This window comes from Lacerta agilis, chromosome 9 (genome assembly GCF_009819535.1).
Source record: "Lacerta agilis isolate rLacAgi1 chromosome 9, rLacAgi1.pri, whole genome shotgun sequence".
In the NCBI taxonomy this organism is placed as follows: Eukaryota; Metazoa; Chordata; class Lepidosauria; order Squamata; family Lacertidae; genus Lacerta; species Lacerta agilis.
This window is the reverse complement of record NC_046320.1, coordinates 24,434,712-24,460,229: the sequence shown is the minus strand read 5'-3', so window position 1 is coordinate 24,460,229 and position 25,518 is coordinate 24,434,712. Positions and strand designations below refer to the sequence as shown.

Below are 25,518 nucleotides of genomic sequence, written 5' to 3'. Positions count from 1 at the left end.
AGGCAGTGTATAAATTTTGCAAAATAAATTCCTATAGATTTTGACACATGGCATGCTAAAATGTAGAGCTTCCAACTTCTGTTTTGAGATGTTTAAAATAGCACACCTGTTTGATACAAAGCGCCATTTAGGATCAAATACATATTTTTAGGTATTATTTCTAAGTACATATTTCTAAAGCTACTGCTAAAAATAATATACATTCTGAAGAGTAAAAACATATGAGCACAAGGAATACTGTGTACCTCTTGGCTTTGAGTGCTAACTTCTTTATATTTTTCTCCATAAACAGAGGAAAGCAGCAGAGCTCTTGGAAAGCAGAGGAATTGGGGCTTACTGGTAGCTTGCTGGAGAAATGATAAGGTAGGAGCTCTCAAAAGCTGTTCAGAAGATAATTTATTACCCAACACATTTTGAGTATAACTATTCATCCTCAGGGTCAACCCTGATTTCAAAACTATTCCACACCAAGGCTTCCCCTGCTTTTTGAGATACTACAAAATGCAGTTTTTGTCCCTTTCTGAAAGAGAGGAATAAATGCATTGAGCACTGCATTATTTTCTGTATGCTTTTGAAGACTCCTCCCCTTTTGATACTGTGTTTGGTGCCTTTCTTTCCCTCTTTTGTTATCTTTTCAGAGGAACTCAGCAATTGAAAAAACAGTGAAAAAACAAGTGTGACTCATTTAAGTATCCAGGACTGCTAATATTACATTGGCATCATGGGCGGTTATGTGGTTTCCAAATAGCTAGCATTCAACACTAGGCCCTTGAAGCAAAACCTCTATAACCTGTGCCTATAGGGGCCATGTGTTTTGCAAAAAGCACTGATATTTGATGTAGCAAAATGGTGAAACTCTGGTGAAAATCGGCACCTATGAGAATGAACGTGGCCTCCATCTGGCTTGTGCTCCCCTCCTCCTCTTCCCTCCCCCACTTAACCACAGTTTAGCATGTTGTCTGAATCCTAAACATGCTTAAATTTGACTATGGTTAGTGAAAACAAGCCATCTTCACAAATGATTGCTTGAAGTTGGCTTGTTGTTACTAACCATAGCTAAGAACAACTGCATTTTTTCCTCTGGTCAACATTATTAGTACTTATTATTATTACCACCAAAAAGTAGGATATGCTCCCATATTCTTTTCTAGTAAGGTTCGTGCAACTTTAACAGCTGTGTGACCAAAAGAATGTCAAAACACAAAACTTCTGCTATGCTAGAAGTTGCACCTGCTAAATGTCTTCCTGTCATAAGCAGTTAAAAGCACAGGAGGCTTTCTAGAGAAGGAGGTGCCAACCATACACCAAGGAAGCAAATCTGGAGCCTTTAACTCTATGATTCTATGATCCAGTTGTGAAAGCAGTGTGGGTGAATTCATGATGCGACCACAAGTGATATCCCTAAAGTGCAAAACCACATGCTTTTGCTTTCTGGGCCAGAAAATAGTCTGGAAAAAACAACAACACACAATATATATATGCATGCCCATTCTCTCCATTCATATTGGATTTCAATTTGCGTTACAGCCCCAGGTAATGGGAATTAATTTCCCACTTCAGGAACGTGCTATAAAAAAGCAAAGTCCCAATTATAGTGCACTCTATAGATTGCATTTTTTTTGTCCACAAATTTTGCAGCTCTGACACAAAAAGGCATTGCCTATTACTTTATGCAAATGAACTATTTTATAATTAACATCAGTTGTACAGTGAAGACTTCAAAATTAATGTTACATTAACAACTTAGCTCTGTGCTAATTGATTTAGAGCCTGTTCAAAAGGAAGCGATTGTCAGAACACCACAGCTACCGTTTAAGATCCAGACCTCCAAAGTTCTTTGAAACATTTAGCATTTTGCAGCTTCCTTTGAACATTTAGCAACAAACTTACTCAATTTGTCACAATGTGAAAATGCTTGGAGTACTCTGCAATCATTGCCAGCTACAAGCGCAAGCAGGGTTTGGGGAGATGGAAAGAATCTCATAAGGCAGGGCTAAGCGGGGGAGCTCCACAGTAGTAGAAGTGTGATCTGCCACACAAAAAATAAAATAAAAAATGTAGCCCTGGCTCAAGTTCTGAACTGCGATCCTCTGCCCCTCACCCCCATTTCCATATCCCATTGACAGGATTGGCTTGCCTCTGAGAGGGGCAGGGAAATGTTTTTCATCCAGGACATATATGCCGTCAGTAAAATGAAAGGGATTTTAGCACTCAGTTCAGCTTTATTCAGTTCAGCATTTTACCCACTGCTTGAAACCCTTTCAGCAATGGCTCCGTATAATCACAAACCACACAGGCATTTGGGATGAAGAAATTAACACATCCCTGTCTAGTAGTGCCTAGCAAATCCTAAATCCAAAGCCTACCTACTTTGGGAGGAAGGAAACAAAAAGAAAGCCTGTGGTGGGTGGGCTTTGGATATGGGAAGGCACAACTTTCCTTGTCACTGAACTAACAAACAGTTGCATTTATTTAAGCTGGTTATATTTAGATTACATCAATGATGAATCTCACAGAACTAAAGCTTTATTTCAAGGGGGAAACCTGACGTAAAAAATAAAGCGAATTAATTTAGGATTTGCTAGGCATTACAGTGGAAACTTGGTTCCCAAACTTAATCTGTTCTGGGAGTCTGTTCGATTCCCGAAACAGTACGGGGACCAAGGCACAGCTTCTGATTGGCTGCAGCAGCTTACTGCAGCCAATTAGAAGCCGCGGAAGCTGCGCTGGGCATTTAGCTTCCAAAGAACGTTCGAAAACTGAACAATTACTTCTGGTTTTTGTTCGTTCCAGAGCCAGAATGTTTGGCTCCCACGGCGTTCGGGAGCCGAGGTTCCACTGTACTAAACAAGGGTGCATCTGTGAAACATTTCAATATGCAGACTTATTTGTATTGGGTGGGGTTTTTTTGCTCCATGATATTTCTATTGCAGAAGTTGAATACCAGACGAGGATAGTCATTTGAGAGTGTTTTAATTATAAAGGCTTCTGAAATGGTGTAGAGGAGAGGAATCCATACCCTAATCTGCTGTGCTAGAGAAGATTTGGATATGGCAGAAGGCTCCCACCACTCAGCTCTGCCAGTGGGGGAGCTCTGCCATTACCAGCAGAAACTCCCCAAATGGGCTGTTTGGGGTGCAGGGATTAATGCAGAAATGGAACTGATGAATGAGCACATGCAACACTGTAATATTGATACAGACTGGAAATTGACTGATTTCTCCATGTTACTGTTGAGAGCAGAAGTATGCTAATTTTCAGCAGCAACCTTGTATTTCTCATAACATATAATTTCACCCCAACTTCCTTCAGATTGCACAGTGTGCCTGTCCTTGATGGGAGGCAAAGCACAGACATTTTTCTTAAATATAGGGTCAGGTTTTTATGCTTGGCCTTCAGAAGTTTCCACAGATGTGATGATTACAATTAATTCATCACTTTAAAAAAAAAAAAAAAGAATGGCACACTATTACTCTGAACATTGGCTGGTCAGAATTGGCCAATGTCAACTTTAATTCTTCCCAAATATCAAGTTACATTTATCCCACATGTGTATAAAATTTCATCATGCATTATATGCTGATACAAGTTATTGCACTTGCGACAAATAATCCACATTCCCACTGAAACGTTCATTATTAATCATACTTGAGAAATAAAAACTGGAAACTACCCCCTAACTGGTTTAACTGATAAGACAGGGAAATATTAAGACACACCCATTCAGTGCAATTTATATGCTATATATTTGCTATGGTAAAATTCGGCTTCGAAAGCAATGACCATGTCATAAGAAAGTAAAACTCAGCATTGGGTACCTACATCAATCAGTATTTTAATTCCTGAACAGTGGAAATATAAAATCATTTACAACTTCTAAAATGATATACAGTGGTGCCCCGCTAGACGAAAATAATTTGTTCTGCGAAAATTTTCGTCTAGCGGGTTTTTCGTCTAGTGAAGCGGCAACGACAGCCGCGCTTTCACTAGACCAAAAAAAAAAGACGAAAAATTTTCGTCTTGTGAGGCAGCCCCATAGACTTTTTCGTCTAGCGGGGCAGCCTCCCGCTAGACGAATTCCTTCGTCTAGTGAGTTTTTCGTCTAGCCAGGCATTCGTCTAGCGGGGCACCACTATTAGAATACTAAAGATCAACCCCAAAAATGCTGAGTATTTAAAGACAATTGCTGGCTCCAAGTTAGGCAACATAAATTGTAGTACTGGTCTGGTTAAAGCCAGCTCAGCTAGATCACCTTCTGGGTAATGAAGAAAGATACTGCCTTTGTGTCCAATGAAAGGTATAAAAGATGCTACTTTTGCAAGGACAGTATTGTGTTTTAGTACATTTGAGCAAAGCACATTTCCCCCAAGACTACACATATGCAATAAAAGTCAATGAGCAGAGTATGCCACAGAGTTACTGGGAACATTAGTGGTAATTTTGCAAGTATCAGCCTTATTAAACATGCTTTCAAATAATTTTATGTGAACCCTAGCTTAAAAAATGCAACAGAGACACTTAGCCACAAGTTAGTGTGCATTGAGCCATCATTTGTGAAGACATCAGTAAGCATAAATAATGAAAACACATTTATGGATTTATTTTTTCTGGAGTGCCTAGAAACAAGGATCGCCCCATGTGTAACAACTCTCATGTTATACATGTGCTGGTAAAATTGCTACAAAGATGACAAACTCCCCACATTCATTCTGCAACTAGGGGCTTATAAGACTGCTTACCTATGTGACAAGTTAAACAAGCACATTTTTCAGATTGAGTCCAACATTTTAAAAAATCCAAAGTACTCATATGTGGCAAGCAAACCAAAATTGTGACATTTCAGCCACAAAATGTGAACCCTTCAACCACCACCACAAATCTCTTTTAAAAGAGATTTTCATTTCTTTTCAAAGCATCTAATGATATCTGTTAAAACAATGCCAGCTTTAATGACTAGAAATTAAACTATTTGACATGTTTAAATACAAACTGACTTCACTTACCGGCCTCTCGTGTTCGAGGATAGAAGACTTCCCTGGCTCATACTCAAAAATACTCCTTGGTTCTGAACGGAATTTGCGTGTGTCTACTTTTCTATCAGGAGGCTCCCACTCATTTCTAAGATAAAATAAAATTGACAAGCGAATTAAATTATCTCCCACCAAGCTCTATTCATATATAGAAAAAGTCTTGTGGGTACTTCAAACCTACTTTCTCCATATGCCCTTTATAAAATCACAATAAAACTTACACTAAAAGCAGAGATTTCATGGAAAGCAAAACCATGCTTCGCAACAGCATACAGGTGAAACTCAAAAAATTAGAATATCGTGGAAAGGTTCATTTCTTTCAGTAATTCAACTTAAAAGGTGAAACTAATATACGAGATAGACTCATGACATGCAAAGCAAGATATGTCAAGCCTTTATTTGTTATAATTGTGATGATTATGGCATACAGCTGATGAGAACCCCAAATTAACAATTTCAACTTTGGGGTTTTCATCAGCTGTATGCCATAATCATCACAATTATAACAAACAAAGGCTTGACATATCTCGCTTTGCATGTCATGAGTCTATCTCATATATTAAACTCCAGTAGCTAATGAAAACAATTGCTTACATAAATGAACTTTTCCACGATATTCTAATTTTTCGAGTTTCACCTGTAATTAGTGACATTATGGTATTTGAAAGTCAAGAGGCAATGCAGCAGTTTAGATTATTTTTTTTAAACTGGGTTTTATAACCAAGAAAAATGTTATACAAACAAGTATACCAAGTTTCCTCATGTCGTTTGTGTATCACAAAAATAGCATAATAAATGTGGGAAAAAATCTACAACATACGTTTCATTATTAGTGGTCATTATATAAATTCTTTGTTTATGAATTGGTTTAAACAATTAGGAAGGGGGGGGAGAAAAAGGAGTGGGGGAGTGGGGTGGGGTGGGGTGGTTATGCTTCCATTATTCTACTTAGTGTGTGTGAGGGGTTGTGTCAGATTTACTTGTATGGGTTCTCGTACTATTCACTTGTATTTCCTTGGTGGTGAGAGAGGTTGGGTGTGGCATAGGGTGTGGTTGCTTGTCTTTGGCTGGTTGTCGTGAGATTTGTTTTTGTGTGTGAGCCGGTTGTGAGTGTGTATTTTTGAATCAGGCTAGCCAGATTGATTCGTATGCTGTAGGGGGATTCTTGTTGTTGTGTTGTTGGGCTGTGTATACGACAAAGGTGAGTCATACCTTGGTGAAGGTGTCTTCTTCTATTTGTCCCCATGTGAGTTTTAAGTTTATTGGTTAGTTTTTCCAATAAGGCTGTTTCCCATACCCTTGGTCCATGCTTACTCCTGACAGGTCTCTCCAGAGTCTGGCTATGATGTTTCTGGCTACTGAGAATAGGTGGGTTATGTGCTCTTTGTGGTGTGAGTGGAGCAGTTTAGATTGTTAAGTTATTTATGGTGAAGCAAGGCACACTCTATGTAAAAGCATTTGCAGCAAGTATAAAAATACTTCTTATGTGCTTTACACATTTAAAGAGCCTGAATTAATGACTCTCACATTATGCCTCATAGAATTTGCTGCTTCATCTAGATTGACTGCTACAAAATGGCTGCAAGGCTTACTTCTCTGGTGCAGATCGTTGCCGTGGGCGAATTGGGGGTGCTGGGGGTGGTGGAGGTACAGGGGATGAGACCTTAAAGGCCTCCGTGCCATTGTCAGAAGTACTTTTCGTCAGCGGTCTGTATGTCTGCGTTCTTGCAGCAGGGTGTGCTTGAGCAGAAAAGGATGGGCTGAAGTTACCTAATAAAATGACAAAACCGAAAAAGCCAAAATATAACTATTAACATGACTTGATATAATACATATATGCCACATTCAATTATGGGTTTTAAAAAATTAATGAGAATTTAATGGTAGTTCTTCTTGGCTTATATCCTCAGTTCCATGAATGGAATAGATTTACAGAATGGGATTTTCCTGCTTCTTCTTTTCCTCTGCAGCAACCTGTGCCCCTAAACATTGGCTCCTAGAGAACAGACTAGCATGTGGTGTGGAAGGCTGCAGCAAGAAGGGCAGATTTCCAAAGACCAGGGCTCCCAGGATGAGAACAAAAGAGCCATCCATTTGTATGCCACCACCTTGGATTCCACACCATATATCCAACACCGAGGATATTTGTGGACCTATCTTTGAGAAGAAGGGTATGTAATGACATGCATTTCAGTCCCTAAACACATTTATTGGAAGTAGATCCCATTAAATTCAATGGAACTTACAACAACTGGTCTTGACTGGAGTGGGCAGACTTCAGGCTTGAGGGATCTACTTTGATTTTTACTAGAACCCTGAGCTCTATCAACTGGAGCCATGTTCAAAAGAGTAGATCAGGTTGAGGCAAACAACATGCTCCTAAAAGTTAAGAAAAAGTGTGCCTCTGGGCAATTGTTCAATAAAAAACGTGTTTTTGGTACCAGAAGCCCCATATTGATTCATGGTAAGCATGGCTTGCACAACTTGTAAACCATCAAGTGAAATGCAGCACACCACCTAGGTATAGGGCCGTATCAATGGCTTGACAGCACTCCTATTTCTGCAGTCCAAAGCAAGTGGTTTATCATGCCTTAGGTGGACTTGATAAATGGATAAAGGGTTCTGTTCACATTTCTCTAAAATCTGGAAATGCCTTGAGGCATAGCCACAGTTGTGATAATTTACTGCTGGCTGCCATTATCTTGGTGGTTGCTTGCTAGCAGAAAACTGAAAAAGAAATACACACATGCTTGAATTTAAGCATGCCTTTGTTAATTTTGTAATAATGCCTTTCTGGTTAGTAATACAATATTTATCAGCATTAGCTCTGGACAGTCACCCAAGCAGATCACATAGATGTAATTTTTTTGCAAGTGAAGATTGAATCTATGCAGAATGTGATGTGAACTTAAATTGGAAGTTGCATTTTTAAAAATGCATTTTTTCCTAGGGTGCATTACCATTTTGCATGTTTTTGCAAATATGTATGACACATTTTTAAAGGGCTTTTCTAATCAATAAGTACACCTGATACATTTTCACAATTATTTGGCTTAATGTACATTTGGTGCTTTGGTTTAAACCACAGAGCCTAGGGCTTGCTGATCAAAAGGTCGGCGATTCGAATCCCCGCGACGGGGTGAGCTCCCGTTGCTCGGTCCCTGCTCCTGCCCACCTAGCAGTTCAAAAGCATGTCAGAGTGCAAGTAGATAAATAGGTACCGCTCTGGCGGGAAGGTAAACAGCGTTTCCATGTGCTGCTCTGGTTTGCCAGAAGCGGCTTAGTCATGCTGGCCACATGACCTGGAAGCTGAATGCTAGCTCCCTTGGCCAGTAAAGCGAGATGAGCACCGCAACCCCAGAGTTGTCCGCGACTGGACCTAATGGTCAGGGGTCCCTTTACCTTTACCTTTTACATTTTTACAGAAATTTGCAGCCTTCGACTGCTGTTCTATCTCTTTCTATTGTTATATTGACAATTTCAGTTTAATTTCCAGCAGTTGCAAAAGCAATGTGCTGACAGTTTTAATGGAATGCATAGTGTGGAAGCTTGAATTTTGGATTCATGTTTGGTCCCATGGTAAAGAGGATGATCTAGTGAAAATTAAACGAAACAGAGAGCCAAACTACACATTACACTTAATGAAGCGCATGCAGATACAGCTCTGGATTTATTTTAATTAATTACAGGTGCAAATGGCCAGAAAACAGGCAATTTTTGTCCTAAATGTGACAGTGTGTGGGGGTGGGGGGGTGGGGGTGGGGTAAACATCCCTTCTTCATATAACAATTGCCCAAATAACAATTGCCCATCTGCACCTTTAGCACAATATATAGTTTAGCCCTGAGCAGAATTTATTTATTTCAGTGTTAACTCTCTCATATTAATGAGACACAAAAATAGATGACTTTGGATTGTTCCCATGTTTTATGCATACAATGCAGTATTCTACTCAGCTACTACCCTTATCATCCATCCCCAATGCATGTTGATGGAGGTTATGCTAGTAATCAAGCTCTGCTTTGAAACTCTTCCCAAAGCCAGAATCTGTCCATATTAGTACAAAATCAAAGCACTGAAAGGTCACCACTGAAAATACATTTTGGGTTATTTGGCAGGAAAAAGAATTCACACTCAATTATTCAGGTGTCAGGAAAATAACGAAATGACAACAATACACTGAGATCCCACAACACAACAATTAAAACTGCAGTTACACAAGCACAAGAAGGATGGGCCTACAAGTTTAGGTAATTGCCAAAATTAACAAGAACAGACTCATGAAGGGAAGGAATAATTCCTACCAGTATTATATGCATAGGCAGTATTATACATGTCTGTGTCATCATCTACAAAAAGAAAGATAAATGTTATAGTGGTGCAACACTGGTCCATTTAGAACAGCAAGGCAGCTCTACCATCCCAAATACTGTAAAACAAACAAGCAAGCAAATTGTAACCAGCTTTATACTTCTAGAGTCTATCTCACACGCTACCAATCCTGGATCACATACAGCTGTTCTGTCACTTGAGGTGCAAATACAGCAATATGCTCTATCACTGAACTATGGCCCTTCCAGTTGGGTATGAATATTTAGCTGATTTGTTAGTTAATCTACAACAAATATTTAATCAACTTAAATATGGCCCTGATTAATTGGCAGTGGGAGTTTTATGTTAATTATTTTTAAAACAGGAATTTACAAATGCAACAGGTGGCAGCGTCACCTTTCACACACATCCAGAAAGGCTTCTTTGAAGATGGTGCCATTGTAATGTATATGTAGATTAAGAGGGCAATCCTGACCTCCTGGTATTGCCTGTTTGCAGAGGGGGTGTAATTAGGAAAAGGCCTAGGTATCTGTCCTTTGCCAGCGGAGATGGATAGACTGAGATTGTGGAGGCTCCCTATTGTACCCTCAGAAATCTTGATGGATAGAAAGCTACCCCCGTTTGGTGTTCTTGCATGTGATAGCAAACCTATGGCCCCAAAGTGTGGGGCATTATGAGAATGGAACAAAATCAACTATGGATCTACTGGATCCAAATATGTTTTGTTTCCCTGTGAGGGACTGAATTTAGGCTCTTCATCTCTATGCTAACCTGGAGCAGATGAAGTTAATTTCTCCAGTGCTTTTGGTGATGGTGGGGAGGGCGTGGATACAAAATATAGTGATCCACTGCGCTGAAAAGCCCAGCAAAAGTGCTCCCCTCAGCTTCCATTTTGGCTGGCACGTCCATCATTTAGCTCCCTCTCCCCTTTGCTCCTCCTTTGCTCCTCCAGGATTGCTCGGTTAATCAATAAATTAACTGTTCTTTGATCAGTTCCCTGCTCAGCCATGAAACTCGCTTCATAACCCTGAACCAGTCACTGTCTTTTATTCTTGGATTAAATGTTATTCTCAGTACTTATTACACAAAGCGACTCCTTTTACAGTAACTAAACCATAGGTTGTGGATAAGAGAAGAACCAAATGACTCCATACCTAAGCTAGGATCATTTTGTCATTAACTTTGTTGAATTTATAAAAGAAAGAAAAAAAGGAAGAGCTCTTTATTTGATTTGTTGCCTTGGCAGGATTACAGCAATGAAAATCTTCCCAATCTAATTCTAAGGGATGAACACAAAACCCCGAGCTACTTCATTTCCCTAACACACTCATTGTAACCTCAGTACTTCTTAAAAATGTTAATTTCTGTTAGAGAATTCCTTAAGTTTTCCCCACAGAAAAATGCATCAGCTGTATTGAATATACTTATTTGGCTTGAAGTGCCCACTGGACCTTGGTATTTTATTATTGAATGACCACCGGCATATATTATTATCAGACAGCAAAACAGCAAGATGTATGAAAATACAGCAAGGAGAGGAAGTTGCACATACCAGGCTTGTGAACCATGTGTATTTGCTTGAACATCGTCTTATACCAATCCTTCGGCCTGTCAACTGTCTAAAAAATGACAAAGTTTAAACAATTAGCAAGAAAACAACAAAGGTTAAATTGGTTACACAACAGGTTGAAGTAATCTACAGCGGTGGTAACTAGGAGGGTCATTTACCCCTTTGATGGGTCCTCATACTTAGCTGATGAGTGTATTAATACCAATGACATTTTAACTCTAATCTCCATATGATTTCTCCCCAGGGCTTCATGTCAATGCGGGACCGAATGGAATCCTGTGGCACCTCGCAGGCCAAAGGCCATAGAGTGAAGTCCCCCAGTACTGCTTTTTGTGCTCATCCCTTTGGAAAGGACTGGCACTACCATAGCACTGCATCCTCGGGTCTCACTCTGGCCAGATGACCTGAGAAGGAGACTATGGTTGATTACAACAATGACTGCCAAGAGGTCCAGGAGGACCCAGCAGAGTTACATTTACCCTTTGGCAGAAGTGTAAACAAAGTTGGAAAGGATCCAAATATCCATGTTTCAGGTTCTGAACAGTAAACTACTCCATGGGTTGTTGAGAAAGCAACTCAGCTCACCCCAGCTTTATCCAAGGAAAGGTTTCTTGTCTTGGGAGAATGGGGAGCAGTAATGGCCAAACCAAGCCTTACCAAGTGTTCCAACTGGAAAATCAGTAAGTTCCTCAAGTGCTTTCAGTATCAGCTGGAGGGGGGGGGATAACCCATCTTTATAGATAACCGTCTTTGTGAAGCATTAGTCATTTCCTTTTCAGCAAGAAGGGCTAAATATAATACGAATGATCTAGCACAACAGGTCTTTGTGATTACATAGAGAGGGGTAGGGGGAAGCGCAGGACTGGGCTGACTGCTCCTACCTCAACATATATCAAGTTAAAATGGGTGCTTATGTCATTATCAACCTGGTGCTACTGGGAGCCCTGATCATCTGGGGATGTATCAGCTGTGAACATGCATGTGCTGAGGGAAGGGCCAGTGGGGTGCTCCAGTGGTCAACAGGAATAGTCCGGCCATCCCTCCACACACAGACTAAGCACATGGAGGAAAAGCCACCTTTTATTGGAGCTATATAAAGGAGGGATAGTGGGAATGCACTACATGAAGATTCACCATTACTACAAAGGCAAGTAATTAAATTAGGCATTAGCGTTATCCACCAATGCATGCAGTTTCAGTTGCACTGAAATGTATTCAATTGCTGGACATATTCCTTTAATGTAAAACAATTAAGCACCACAATTATAAAATCAGATGGTAGCAACGATGTAAAAAAAAAAAGAGGAAGAGATGCAAATATTGTTTGAGAGGCTTGAAGAAATAAATGCCGTGGAGTGATGATCAATCAGGAAATGTATAGCTAACGGAGGCATTTATTCTTCTCAGTGGAGTCTCCTCTTTGCCCTACATTCTGTTTAGCCTTTGTAACAATCCATAATCAAGCAATGCTTTGTGCGAACAGGCTTCTAATTTTCGCTGGGCAAAAGCCCACTTAAAAAACAGAAAAGCTAGCTACAGTATTCCAACACTGCTTAAGTCAAACAAATCCGGATGGACCGGATTTAGTTATTCACACATAAATGAAAGGCCTCTTTGTCGTACAAATAATCAGAAGGTTGACCGTGAAGCAATTATAATGGATTGTTGGTTAAAAGTAAAACACACACAATCCAGTAGCTACACAAAACTTTTTGCAGCTTGATTCTTTTCTAGATAAGATCCTTTGTAGTGGTAGTCAAATCCATTGATAGCAAGCATCTTTTATTTTCTTTGTAGGCAAAGCCAATATACTCACCATTTACTCTCTTTCTTTAAAAAATAAAAAGCATTATAATTGGATACAGTGTAGGGTATTTTAAAAATTCTTATTTCCAAATCCTGGGAATCTTGTAAATGCTAGGCAGGCAACTAAGCTGTGCATGGATGTAAGCTTATTTTGTTCCACTGAAAACAATATGGAAGAAAATAATCTTAAATCCATCATCTTAAAAGGTAGGGCAACGGGCAATGCTTAGAATCAATGTTGAAGCTGGACACAATAGTGGATTCTAGTTTGCCATTGGTATATGTGCATGCGTGGCAATACTGCATTCAATTCTTTATCTTTCCATAGTGCTTAGCATCACATTGTGCTTCTCCCCATCTTAGCACCATGTTACTGGCTGCTGCAGAGGTGGGGTGTTTCTTTTCACTTGCCAGAATTCCTTCACTGTCAATGCGTCTAAGGGACATGTTGGTAACTTTTATGAACTTCAAATATTAATGGTTTTTCTGTGGAAGTTTCCATGGGGGAAACTGCAGGAAGACCTGTGTGGGATGAGGGCATTAACCTCTCTTATTTTGATAAGGTTTGAATGAGCCCTTATACCTGGGGTGCTAGCTGACCCAAGTTCTGGAGTCCTACAAGCAAGTGTTTAACAAGCACCTTTTGCAAACACTCATACCAAGCACTGGCAAAAGTTAAGTTTATTTTGGAAAGAGAAATAGGGTTGCTCATAAATTGGGAGTCCGCATTTAAATATTCAATGGGCAGTGGGGGAAAATCATAAGACAACAAGAAATGACATCAATTATGTTACAGTAGCTTTCATATATTTTTATGTCCACTATGTTCAACTGACAGTAAAACTTTTCTATTCCTGAAAATTCATCATCTGTCTGTACAAGTAGCATGGGTGAAGCAAAATAAGAACTACCGTTATTTACAAGAAAAACAGCTAATCTCGAAGTCTGCCACCTACAGACACGGCTTTAAGAAAATATACAGTGCAAGCTGGCTACAAAACTGCCGATTTTGGGGAACAAGTGGATGAAAAACTCAGGCTGCATTTCTGGTGCACAAGGATGCTTTTTGCATGGTCATTCATGGCAACCTAAAGGATCACAACTTCTAAAAATACAGAGTAGTGCCAGTAAAAAAAATGAAACAGTGCACACCAAAAGCCAGTTGCAAAACCACCTTAAACAGTGATGCATGCAAGCTGCAAAGATAACAAATTTGTACACTTATTCCTTCCCTTGTAATGCATAATCATGTGTTCTTGATAAAATGTCAGACAACACAATTCTATTTTGATCTGAAGTCATGTATCCTTCTATTATCTGCACGTCATATCCTAATATTTCACATTCGGTGTTCTACATATACTTTCCAAAGACCTCTACATACAAAAGCTGCTTCTAAATTAAAAATGATTGACTTGCATAAATTTTTGGTTCCCATTATTTTGGTTCCCATTATTTTTGTACATTGCAGCTAACTGAATTCTACAAAGTTTGATTGTCTATCTTGCTCAATATGCAGGGAACTATCATGTATTACATTAAAATAATTGATTAACTGTAAGTATACTTGGAATACATTTTAATGTTCACAAGCAGAGTCCTCAGCCAAAAACTAAAGAAATGACACAATACACATTCTCATATATGATATGGAATTTTTTTAAAGACATGAAACATAAAAAATTACATAGCCAAAATGTTGGAGTTTTTCTAAGATGCCTCAATATCTGAAAGTGGGTATATAACATAAATGTAGATATCTTTATCTTAATTTTCAATTTACTTAGCACTTTGGAGTATTGTACAATGACCAACAGTTAACACAGAAAATAAAAATGACAATGATGTAATGCACTATAGGGCACCTATGGTTGTCTAAGCTGCGCCTTGTAGATCTACCTAGAAGAACTAGTTACTCAAGGTTGAAAATTAGGTTTTCTATGTCAGAGGCTGACAGTGAGCTTAATTGCTGTAAGCTCTTGGAAAGTGACCAGGGTTCTTAAATGGGCAGGCATTACATGCTGCAAAAATATGCATTTCCAAACTCTTGGCTGAAAGATATCTTTGTTCAAAAAGTGGCCCAGTATACAGTAGACATGGTTACTGTACTACTGAAACCTCCCTTTACTGCAACTGAGCTTTGCTTTATGAAGAAGCTAGATTTCTCACTTCACACTTTACTACTGAGACAAGCAAGCTTACAATATTTATGCTCCTACAAATGGACAGAATGAAATCTGAGGAAAAGCTTAATATCTGAATAGACACTGTCCTTTCAATAAAGAGCAAATTCCACATTCTGGTTTTCCTAAGGATAGTTTTTATACAATATTTTTGTAGTCGACATTTTGCATCTGAAGTGTGCACAAGTGCATCTTCTGCAGTTGCCACCTTTAAAATACACGGAAGGAAGCCCCATCTCCAGTTTATAGGTTTCCCTTGGCCAAGATGCCTTCCGTGGTGCCACCATAGGAGCCAACTCCTAGGGGCTGAGGTCCCTTTCGGGCCCCTTAAAATATTTGCCCCCTCCCCTGCAAAGTTGATGAGCTTTACCATTCAAATGATGTGTGTGTGTGTGCCATGATGTGATCAATTACACAGAATGGGGCTTACCTGCCCCTCCCCATATTATATTCAAGTTGACACTCCTGGATGCTACTGAGTAGGAATTGCTTCCTTGCTGTGCAATCTACACTGCCCAACAGCTTGGCTTCTTGCTCTGTGCCAGTCTGTACTCGGCTTAGAATGAATGAACAGAGACCAATGAATACACTGCCAATGCAAAATTAAAAGGCAGTATAAAAAATTGGGAAAGTCATTTCCCCCCATCAGTGATGCCATGGATACTCTCCAGTAGGAATCCGAGGCTGTTGCAAAACAATTTTACAAATGGCAATCTTAATGTCAATAAAGGAACAGCTTGATGGAGAATTGTGTTCAAAGCAGTCTTCAGCTGTGGTTTGAGTACCGGGTTCTGCCAAATAGGCACACAATCCGCTGGGAAGATCTCTGCATCCCTTCCAACATATTGTGTGCGTGTGTGTGTTCCTGTTGTAAATCTTTTTTTTTTTTTTAAAGGAATGTCTGTACAGAATCTGAAAGTAGTTAAGGGATTGCAACCAAATTATTTCTAGTGGGCAATGCATTTGATCCTCAAATTGTTAAGTGTCTGCTACTTAAATGTTATCTTATCTACAATACTTTTTTATAGTAAGCACATACAGCTGTTGGGAGGGATCATTAGACAATATGGAGTGCAGTGTCAACAATATGCTGAGCACTCTCAGCTTTATTTTTCTTTCAAACTGGATCTGGGAGCTGAAGTTAGGTGCTTGTGCAAATGTTACGGGCTGGATGAAGGAGAACTGCAGATGAATCCAGATAAGACAGAAGTGATTATATCCACTTGAACAGCTAGAAAACTGATCCACCATTGTCAATTATGGGTGGCTATCAATGCTACTTTTTAAAGGCACATCTGACATCTGTGCACATTGGTATTCTATGATTCATGCAGACACATTGCTGGAATGTTAACAAGCATACCAATTTCCTAGCGAAGGTGCAAGCTCAGCAAACCACTTAAAAGGATAAAGTATATCAACTAGACAACTGGTGCCTGATTCAGGGCATATTCACACTGAATAAAGGAGCCAAATTGATAAGCAAAATTTCCTTTAAAAATTGACTACCAGAAGCTGAAATTTAAGTTAATCACAATAACTAATATGCTCTGCTGGTTTCAATGAAAGTGAGACAGTGACTGAAAGTGTGAGCTTGTGCACAGCTACAAAAAAGTAAGCTTAAATTGAGATCTGCAGTACTTACTCCTTGGTAAGTGTACCTAGAATTGCAGACTAACTGTAGCTGGATTGGTAACTCAGGCAGAAATGTGGTGTACACTTGATTATTTACCATCCCTCCTAAAAAGATGTGCATGATAATACACGCTTTCTCTGTACTAAATTGCAAAACACAGCAGCAGCAACAACAACAGTAGTAAGCCCCGTTGAACTCAGCAAGTTGTATGAACTCAGCAAGTGATATATGATCCAATACAATTGCATCTGAAACACTTGTGCTGTTTTGCGTGGATCTTAAGATGAAAATGCAATCAGTAAAAAAGTAACTCTAAACAGTCTGATGCTGCTGAGCATTAAACACTCCACCTTATCTAGTTTGTGTTTCTGTGGTCACTTAACACATGCCTCTTTGTTTATATGACATTCTGAGCAAACTATGTAGCTGCTATTCTATACATGCCTAATTAGGAGTAGGTCCTATTGAGGTCAGTAGGACTTACTTCTGATTGAGCATGCCTAGGACGGCATTGTGCATGTCTTAAATCACATCAGCTTACAACATTTTATGCAATAATAGTTCAAGCTAAAAACATGTTTTTATATAGAAACAGCTACCAAAAATGGGAGGAATTTCATAACCAATCTTAAAGAGATCCAGAGAATCTGGAAGCTTAAATATATAGCTGGCAATGGGCCAGGCCCATTAAGTACAGTTGGGAGGATTTTAATTCATGCTCTTATATAACTAATAGCCATCCTATTTGATAAGTCTGTGATTCTTTTGAAAAGACACAGAGGGACCTGCCTCTTTTAAATGGGATGGAAATCTCTTCAGAATTGTTATAGTGAGAGTTAGTCATTAAAAAAAAAAAACTTTACATGACTTAGCTAGATCACAACCATAGTAAAAGGAAGCAAGAACTGACTGAGCTTCTCCCCTCCCTTATTCTTTTTAAAAGCCACAGTCTTACCACTTAGTCAGAGCAAAATCTTTCCCTATCGCCTTTTCTCCATCAATTCCATTTCTCTCTCTCACCCCACCCCACCCTGTTCCCCTCTCCACTGAATCTGTTCCTGGCAACTCCACATCCCTGTATGTTGGTCTTGGCTGGCAAAGTATACCCACAGCTGCTATATCCTTGCACCTCCCAAAGAGTTCACCTGCAAGGGCTCTGCTGCCTTCATCCTGGCTCCTAGTCGTTTCATTCAGCCAGTGCAGCAGCAGCAGCAGCAAGAACTCCTTCAGACCGGCAAACAGTTCCTTCCTTACAAGAGCTGCAGCTGCTACTGCTGCCGCCTGGACCGGCCAGAAGGGGATGCCGGGGCAGCAGCGTGGAAAGAATGCTTCAGCATAGCTAAAAACAAAAAACTTCAGTGTGGCATCCTGAAAGCACTCAAGCACTAACTAGTGGCAAGCTGTCAAAGCTGACCCGAGAGCTTTCTCTACCCTCTCAGCAAAGGAGAGCTAGTTCTGCACTGGGCTTCTTGGTGATAATGGTTAAATAAATGATGGCTGTGTGTGTGTGTGTGTGTGTGTGTGTGTGTGTACACATTAATTCATTCATCTTATAACTGTTAACTCATGAATACAAGGAAGGATTAGGCATGCAAGGACATCTTGATAAAAGTTACAAAATGCACCAAACTTTAGGAAACTTTTCAAAGGCAAAATAAACAAAAGAAGGAAAGGTGGAGCAAAGGAAAGGAAAACACGGAGAAAGCAGCAGATCTTCTGACAACTTTACAATGAAAAGTAAAAAAAAAAGTCAAGGCTCTCCAATTATACACTGCCAGCCTCCCCCTTTCCCCACTACTCACAGAATTATAATCATGAGTCCCCTGATTATGCACATTCTATTCCACATTATATAAGCCTAGAAGAATGTGAAAAAGCCATTACCAACAATCAATTCATTGTACGGCGTGTGCATGCACACACACACACACACACACACACACACACACACACACACACAAAGCCACACTCAACATTTCCTACCGTTCTAATTGCAGTTGGGATTCCTGATTCATCGACTGGGCCAATCCCTGCATAATGTGGTGCTTTAATGACTGTGACTTTCTTCTCTTCTTCCGAAGTTCTGCAGATTGGTATTGTGCTGGTGGTACTGCTGCCGCCAACAGAATGAGCATGCTGTGAGTATGTCTCTGTGGATTCTACAAAGATAATGTTAACACAGCGCTGTATAACCATTTAATTAACATGCTTCACCTGCGTTATCAGACTAGGCACTTTCAATGTGGCAAACTGACACAGGATTAGCAAGGTGTTTCATGATACTAGATATTGGATGAATTGGAGTTGGGCCTCTGTGCTCAGCAGGACTCAAAACTCTGTAGCACACCACATGCTCTGTTTCTTTCTAGAACGTTCCAGCTGTGTAGTGCCTAGTTATTTTTAAAGAAACTTTAGAAACAAATTATTTTTTGACCCACCTCATTCCACCCTTTCCATTTCCCTGCTATTTTATAAGGGGCAAACATTTATTTCTGCTATATTTTGAGTTCAATTATTGGGAACTTACTGTTCAGATGATAACAGGAGGCAGCACCTATACCTTTGCAGTGTCCCTCACATGCCCCCATAAAATGCCCTGGGATGACAATGATTCTGGGTAATTTAGGGGTTAAGAAAATGGTGGCTGGGTCACTGACAGCCACTGGAGCCAACTCCAGGGGGCCCTGGGTGCCTGGGCACCCACAAACTTTTCACTGTGGGTGCCTGGCCTGTAGCACTGACTGGTCCAGGGTCTCACCCTCCATTGCAGGACTTCTGTTGGGGCCCACTGCAGGTGTGGACATGCACACATGCTCTGCCGCCGCTGTGGAAGCACAGAAGCGGCACCAGAAGTCGGCTGTGGCACACAGAGCAATGTGACAGCTTCACATTGCAGCACACAGTGCTAAGCACCCACGGTCTGGGGTCCAAGTCGGCACCTCTGCTGACAGCAAAGCTATGATGCTTCTACTGCTACTGCCAGCAATATAAAAGTGACACATACACACACACCCCGGCTGCCATAGCTTAAGAAAATGTTTTTCTGTTGCACACATTATCCCCCGCAGAAATCAGAGAAATATCCTCCAGATTCATGGCTTACAAAGGGAGCAGTGTCATTCAGAGAGACATTTCATTGCAGCCCTAGTATTATTCAGTGTACACCATTTAATTTTTTTAATAAATGTATGATATTTGTTTGTGTGGGAACTCACCCATTGTTCTGCTCTGTTGCAGGAGAACCAAGCTTGAATTGAGTGAGACTGGTGGGGAATATCCTGAAGGGGAAAAAGGCCTTTGAAAGTGGCTCATGGGACTGGTTGCTGAACTAGAGTTCCCGTTCACTGTTATCTGAGCCTGAGAGGTAGAAAAGAAACAAAGCAAGAATCACATCCCAGTAAACTATTTGTAGAACTGCCCAAGTCCTACCATCCATGTACAAAAGGTGAAGAATGAATTGCTATCCTTGTAGCAAAGAGCCAGCTGTCAGATTCTTAGCTATAACAGTCCGTGTTCAGGATTATGTCCCCTATGCAACCCTGTTCCACCCCCCCCCTACAAAAAACAGCATGCTGGAATTATGGGAAGGCATCAAGAAAGTCCTAGGTCAAAGCAGTACAAAATGAAAGAGACTGTAAAACTTGCACTTCCAATTTTCTCTTGAAGGCAATTTTCCAAATCCAAGTGCTTAAATCTTATTGCCATTCACTTGAAGACAAAGAAAAAAGATGCCAGCAAGAAGAGCTGAAATCTCCTTCAAATATTGTGGCCAGAATCTGGATGCAAACTAGATGTGATGGTCAAGTTTAACCCACAGCATGTTCTAATAATATAATACATGGCCAGAGTTATCCATTGTTATGTGGTTAACATCCTAGGCAATGAATTCTGTCAAACATCTTGCCTTTTTTTTGGGGGGGGGAATAAGTCATTGCCATTATTTAGGCATGCTTTGATTTATTGAGATCACACAGCTGCTGTTTTTCAAACCACTTAACATGCTGCTTTATAAAATCAGAATAATGAGTAGCACTGAAAACCTTTTTTTAGTGCTTGTCTACTCAGAAATCAACCCCATTGACTTCAATGGGGTTTGGCTCATTTGTAAGTGTGTGTGGGATTGCAGCCTTAGAAACCAATGGCTACAGATGAGGAAACCTTACTTTGTGTGATACACCAACTTGCTTTTCCTTAGCACTTCTGGTTGACTTGTAACCTTACGTGTAGCAAGCAGGTCACATGCCATGCCTGAAGTCATGCAAACTTTCTAACCTTGTACCCATTTACTTGGATTAAAATCTCACTGAGTTCAAGCATTCCGGTTAAGTATACCAAAGATTCCATTTACATTTGTCACGTTAACCCTTATAGCATGATACTGGATTAAAACGGCTTTTCATTCAGAAAAGTCTTTTAGAATCTACTGTTGTATTATCTTGTAATACCGTGACCTATAAAATATTAGGCATATTCTAGCTTGTTTTAAGAGTGTGACCTGTATCTATAGGATGCTTCATTTGAGATGAACTAAGCAAGTTGCTGATTTTAACGCATATATGTATATATCACATGTATTAAGACTTTTGAGTTATACATAAGGACATGTGTGTTAAACAGTTGAAGGGAAGTGACTTAAGAATAAAGAAAATGCATTCCTGGAAAAGAAAAGAAACAATACATTTTGTAGCAAGTGAATGTCAGAATATCCATAGTTTTATTCCTGTAAGACAAGAATGCGTAAGAGGGGAAATGTTAGTTGGAGAAAAAGCGAAAATCAGAAGCGAACTCATGCAGTCAGTGATCACTGCTAATGGAAGATAATGTTGGGTTAAGTGCTGTACTAATCAAACACCTTAAAATCCATGTTTGAGGCATACATCATACATCATAGTGGTCGCTCAGTATCCGACAGGTTTGTAGCTTGTACTAACATTCTGTTTGAGCATTCTATCTGCATGTGCATTTATCTAACATCTTAAGATAGTTCTGCCTATATTCCAAATGTCACTTCCTTTTTAGCACAGTGAGACTGAAGAATAACCATTACAAGATTTGTTCAGGGCTTAATTTGAGCAAGAGTTTTCCAGAGCAAATCCCCACAGAGTCTGTTGTGCTTGGCACTGGAACATAAGGAACAGTGATAAAATGAGACAGCATCTCCAAGAATGTGCAAAGTACTTTGCCCTCGGTACTGTGAGCTGCTTTGTTCCAACATGAACTGTGTGTGTCTTGTGCTTCCTGTTTCATTGCACCACCATTACAACCAAAAGACAACTTCTACAATTCTTACACTTGGGGGGGGGGGGAATGCGACAGCTAGACTGGTGACTGGGAGTGGCCGCCGAGACCACAAAACACCGGTCTTGAAAGACCTACATTGGCTCCCAGTATGTTTCCGAGCACAATTCAAAGTGTTGGTGCTGACCTTAAAGCCCTAAACGGCCTCGGCCCAGTATACCTGAAGGAGGGTCTGCACCCCCATCGTCCTGCCCAGACACTGAGGTCCAGTGCTGAGGGCCTTCTGGCGGTTCCCTCACTACGAGAAGCCAAGTTACAGGGAACCAGACAGAGGGCCTTCTCGGTAGTGGCACCTGCCCTGTGGAATGCCATCCCATCAGATGTCAAAGAGAAAAACAACTACCAGACTTTTAGAAGACATCGGAAGGCAGCCCTGTTTAGGGAAGCTTTTAATGTATAATAGACTATTATATTTTAATATTTTGTTGGAAGTTGCCCAGAGTGGTAACTATTATTATCCATGCACACCGATAGGCTGCTTGTGCATTTCTTAGGTAGGAAAGATCCAAATGGGAGGAGAGGATGTTTTGGAGAAACAAGGAACACAGGTGACTTGTGCTTCTTGTTCACCACACACAAACCTACCTGTCTCCACAACCTGCCTCTAAATTGATGGATCAGAACTTCTAGATAGAAGGTTAAAATTAAAACAGGTCTTGTAAAAAATACTATTATACCTCAGCCTTAACTATGAATACTTTAATTATCTGTACTGTTATAAATTTTTTAAAATCTAAAGTAATACTCTTATGTATTTTCTAAAATCCAGAATAAAACAATAATTATTAAACACAATATAATTAAAAAGCAGTGCAGCAGATAAAATAATGTTCAGTTTTTTTAAGGCCTGGTAAAATGAGGATAATAAATATTTATCTAAGAGCTGATACTTCCCTGGGGAAGAGTATTCCAAACACTACTTTTTATGTAGCAAGTGATTCAGGAGCACTTCAGGTTTCTGACTAATTATCCAAGGAAGCTACCATCACATCTATCACAGGAAGCATCACTACTCCAGAGTATTGGGATTATTGACCAGCAAATTTAGATTGCATTTACATGTAGCGAGTTTGAAATTTTCCCGTTAAGGAAAGTTATAGAACCTGAGTAGGCCATTTCCAGCATGCTCATCGAGTAAAAGGGACAAGAACAAGGATCATCTCTTTTCCACTTTGATAGCCTGGTTGAACAAAATGGGAGGAGGAAAGAGGAAGGATAATTACATGAGCGCTGGCAGCAGTGGTGGTTAAGGTGGTGGCATCTGACACAGCAGACATCTGGCTCAAGGTTGGGGAAGGTGTTTCAGAACAGTCAGTAGTATCATAGTTACAGCTCTGGAGATCATCTAGAATGGCAGTGGAGGACTCGCTCACCGGGCGAGAGGAGTACTCACTCATGGCTGAGTCGGTCATAACAGAGGCCGTTTCAGTCCTGTGGATAGTACTGTCAGGAGCTAGGAAAGGGTATGCGTATGAAAAACGTGAAAGGGCCAGGGTTCTATACAAGCGTGACGGCCAAAAATCATCCTGTGTTGGCAAAATAAATGATGTTACGGGGTGGGTGCCACTTTCGGGTGAGAGAGAGGGTCTGTTAATCGATACCAATGAAGGAGGTGGTGAAGGAGGCAGTGGCGAAGCTTCTGCTGAAGTTTGTCTGTGTGTCTGTGAAGCATTTACCTCCATCACATTGGCAGTTACTTTCTGGTTTCCAAGCTGAGTTTTGAGAAACAAAAGAACAAATAAACATATTACTATTTTTTTTATTACTCTTTTCCTTACACTTTTGTTGTGTACAAAAGTTGTCAGAAATCAGAAAACCCACACATGTGTTTTCTAGCAGTCTTAGGAAGTGCACAGTCAAATAGATTAGGAAATAAACAAACTATTACAAAAGGAAACACAGTAAGTGAATTTGTCAAGTATTAATGGGAAGCAATGCCAGAAACTACAGTGTGTTGGAATAAGCTTTGATGTTCATTTCCAAGATTTAAATTTACGTTTGGTTCAGATAGTGTTCTGCCTGTTTATCTGCCACAAACCTTAAAAGGTTTTTCTTCCCATATACAAAATTGGAATTGCCCTTTGGGCCAATAGTAAGCTTAATTCTCAGCCATATCACTATTTCCATAGTAGTAACCAAAGTGTCTCATTTTAGGAATAGGCAGCTGACGTATCATACCTTCTAAGCCAATGGTAAAATGTATCACAATATTAGCCGCTTTCACACACTATACATAGAAACACAATGAAGTGAAAGCAGGACCGAATCCTGGTTATGCCCCATTTCATAAGTATCCCTGCCCACCTGCCCAAATATCCATGCACCACGTGCAACAAACCCATTTTACGCCAAAGCCTGACTTTTCCCAATAAGGGAAGTGATAGAGAAATGCACTTGAAAGCGTGGGGTAACATTTGCTTAAGGTAACAATATATAGCCTCCCTAAAAACAAAAACAAATCAGAATGCATAGATAGCCAGCATTGTCCGTTTCCCCTATAAACAAATTGGGATCAACACTCAGTAGCACTCAATAAACCAGTCACCTGAAATGACCTAAAATGACCTAAAACCTGGACTTCAGTACACTTTAACAGGAAGTTCTCTTGTACAACTTTTATTTACAATTAAAAGAAATCACACCTTCAAATTTGCAAATGCCTGTGCTGCAGGTTGAACTTTTTTTTTTTTTTAAAAAAAGTAAAGTCTAGAATTCACAAGCCAGCAGACTGATGACCCTGAGCTGATTGACTAAAAATGAGGAAACTTTTTAAGAATGAAGGCAAAATAATGGTACCTAAATAGCACTGATACTCCTAGAAAACAAAGAGCGAGTGGGGTTGGGAAGTGAAGCTACCATGGAAAATGCTCACTAGGTAAAAACCCAAGACTGATGTAATCACCATTGCTACTCAAAATGTACACAGAAAGTTAATATACAACCTTGAAGGCAGCTGGGTAGACAACTCAGAGGAAACTTGATGTTCCTAAGCAGTTAATATAGCAACATATTTTAAATATAAACAAATAAATAAATTTATAAAATCTGCAACAGTGTCAACAGGAACATAATGGGAGGGGTGTTCCCAGCTTCCCCACTATAAGAAGCTTCTGCAGGGAAGGGACTGAAGAACATCATGGGAATGGTGTTTCTTGGATTAAGGTGAAACTGTGAAGCTCCCTTGTTATTTTTTCTTTTGGATGCTGCATGTTGTTTAAGTAATCTTGTTATATTTATAGCTCTGAATTTCGGTCCCAGCTCCTGCCCACCTAGCAGTTCAAAAGCATGTCAAGTGCAAGTAGATAAATAGGTACAGCTCCGGCGGGAAGGTAAACGGCATTTTCGCCACAAGCGGCTTAGTCATGCTGCCACATGACCCAGAAGCTGTCTGCGGACAAACGCCAGCTCCCTCGGCGTATAGAGCGAGATGAGCACGCAACCCCAGAGTTGTCCGCGATTGGACCTAACGGTCAGGGGTACCTTTTAATGATAGTTGCTATTGTTTTGCTGTGCTATTATGAAACAGTTTTTGTAGCGTTTGAAATGTTTACTTTGTTTACTTTGTTGTAAGCCACTTTGAGCATGGCTTTTGTGTGTGTGTGAAAAAGCAGCATACAAATAAAATGAATGAGTGAACAGTGAGCATGATCTAAAGCCATGTTT

The 25,518-nt window shown here is 40.1% G+C and overlaps 1 protein-coding gene and 1 long non-coding RNA gene across 49 annotated transcripts in view; one reads left to right on the top strand and one right to left on the bottom strand.

Annotated features, from left to right (window-relative positions):
• The window catches only part of SORBS2 (sorbin and SH3 domain containing 2), a 181,925-nt gene that overhangs the window by 39,546 nt on the left and 116,861 nt on the right, over positions 1–25,518 (bottom strand). For 28 of the 48 annotated variants that reach the window (XM_033161252.1, XM_033161256.1, XM_033161261.1 and 25 more), the window contains 7 exons: positions 23,079–23,567; positions 19,773–19,914; positions 18,541–18,716; positions 10,915–10,981; positions 9,335–9,379; positions 6,623–6,800; positions 5,004–5,118 (listed from right to left, as the gene is read on the bottom strand). In XM_033161252.1, coding sequence (XP_033017143.1) covers positions 5,004–5,118; positions 6,623–6,800; positions 9,335–9,379; positions 10,915–10,981; positions 18,541–18,716; positions 19,773–19,914; positions 23,079–23,567 — 1,212 coding nt within the window. Of the gene's footprint in view, positions 1–5,003; positions 5,119–6,622; positions 6,801–9,334; positions 9,380–10,914; positions 10,982–17,702; positions 18,022–18,540; positions 18,717–19,772; positions 19,915–23,078; positions 23,568–25,518 lie in introns of those variants that run through there. The other 20 variants (XM_033161279.1, XM_033161303.1, XM_033161294.1 and 17 more) reach the window with 8 other exon arrangements.
• LOC117053501 lies at positions 130–19,902 on the top strand. Its single transcript, XR_004427399.1, has 4 exons — positions 130–363; positions 7,001–7,201; positions 18,555–18,695; positions 19,795–19,902. It is a non-coding gene; the product is annotated as an uncharacterized LOC117053501 (long non-coding RNA).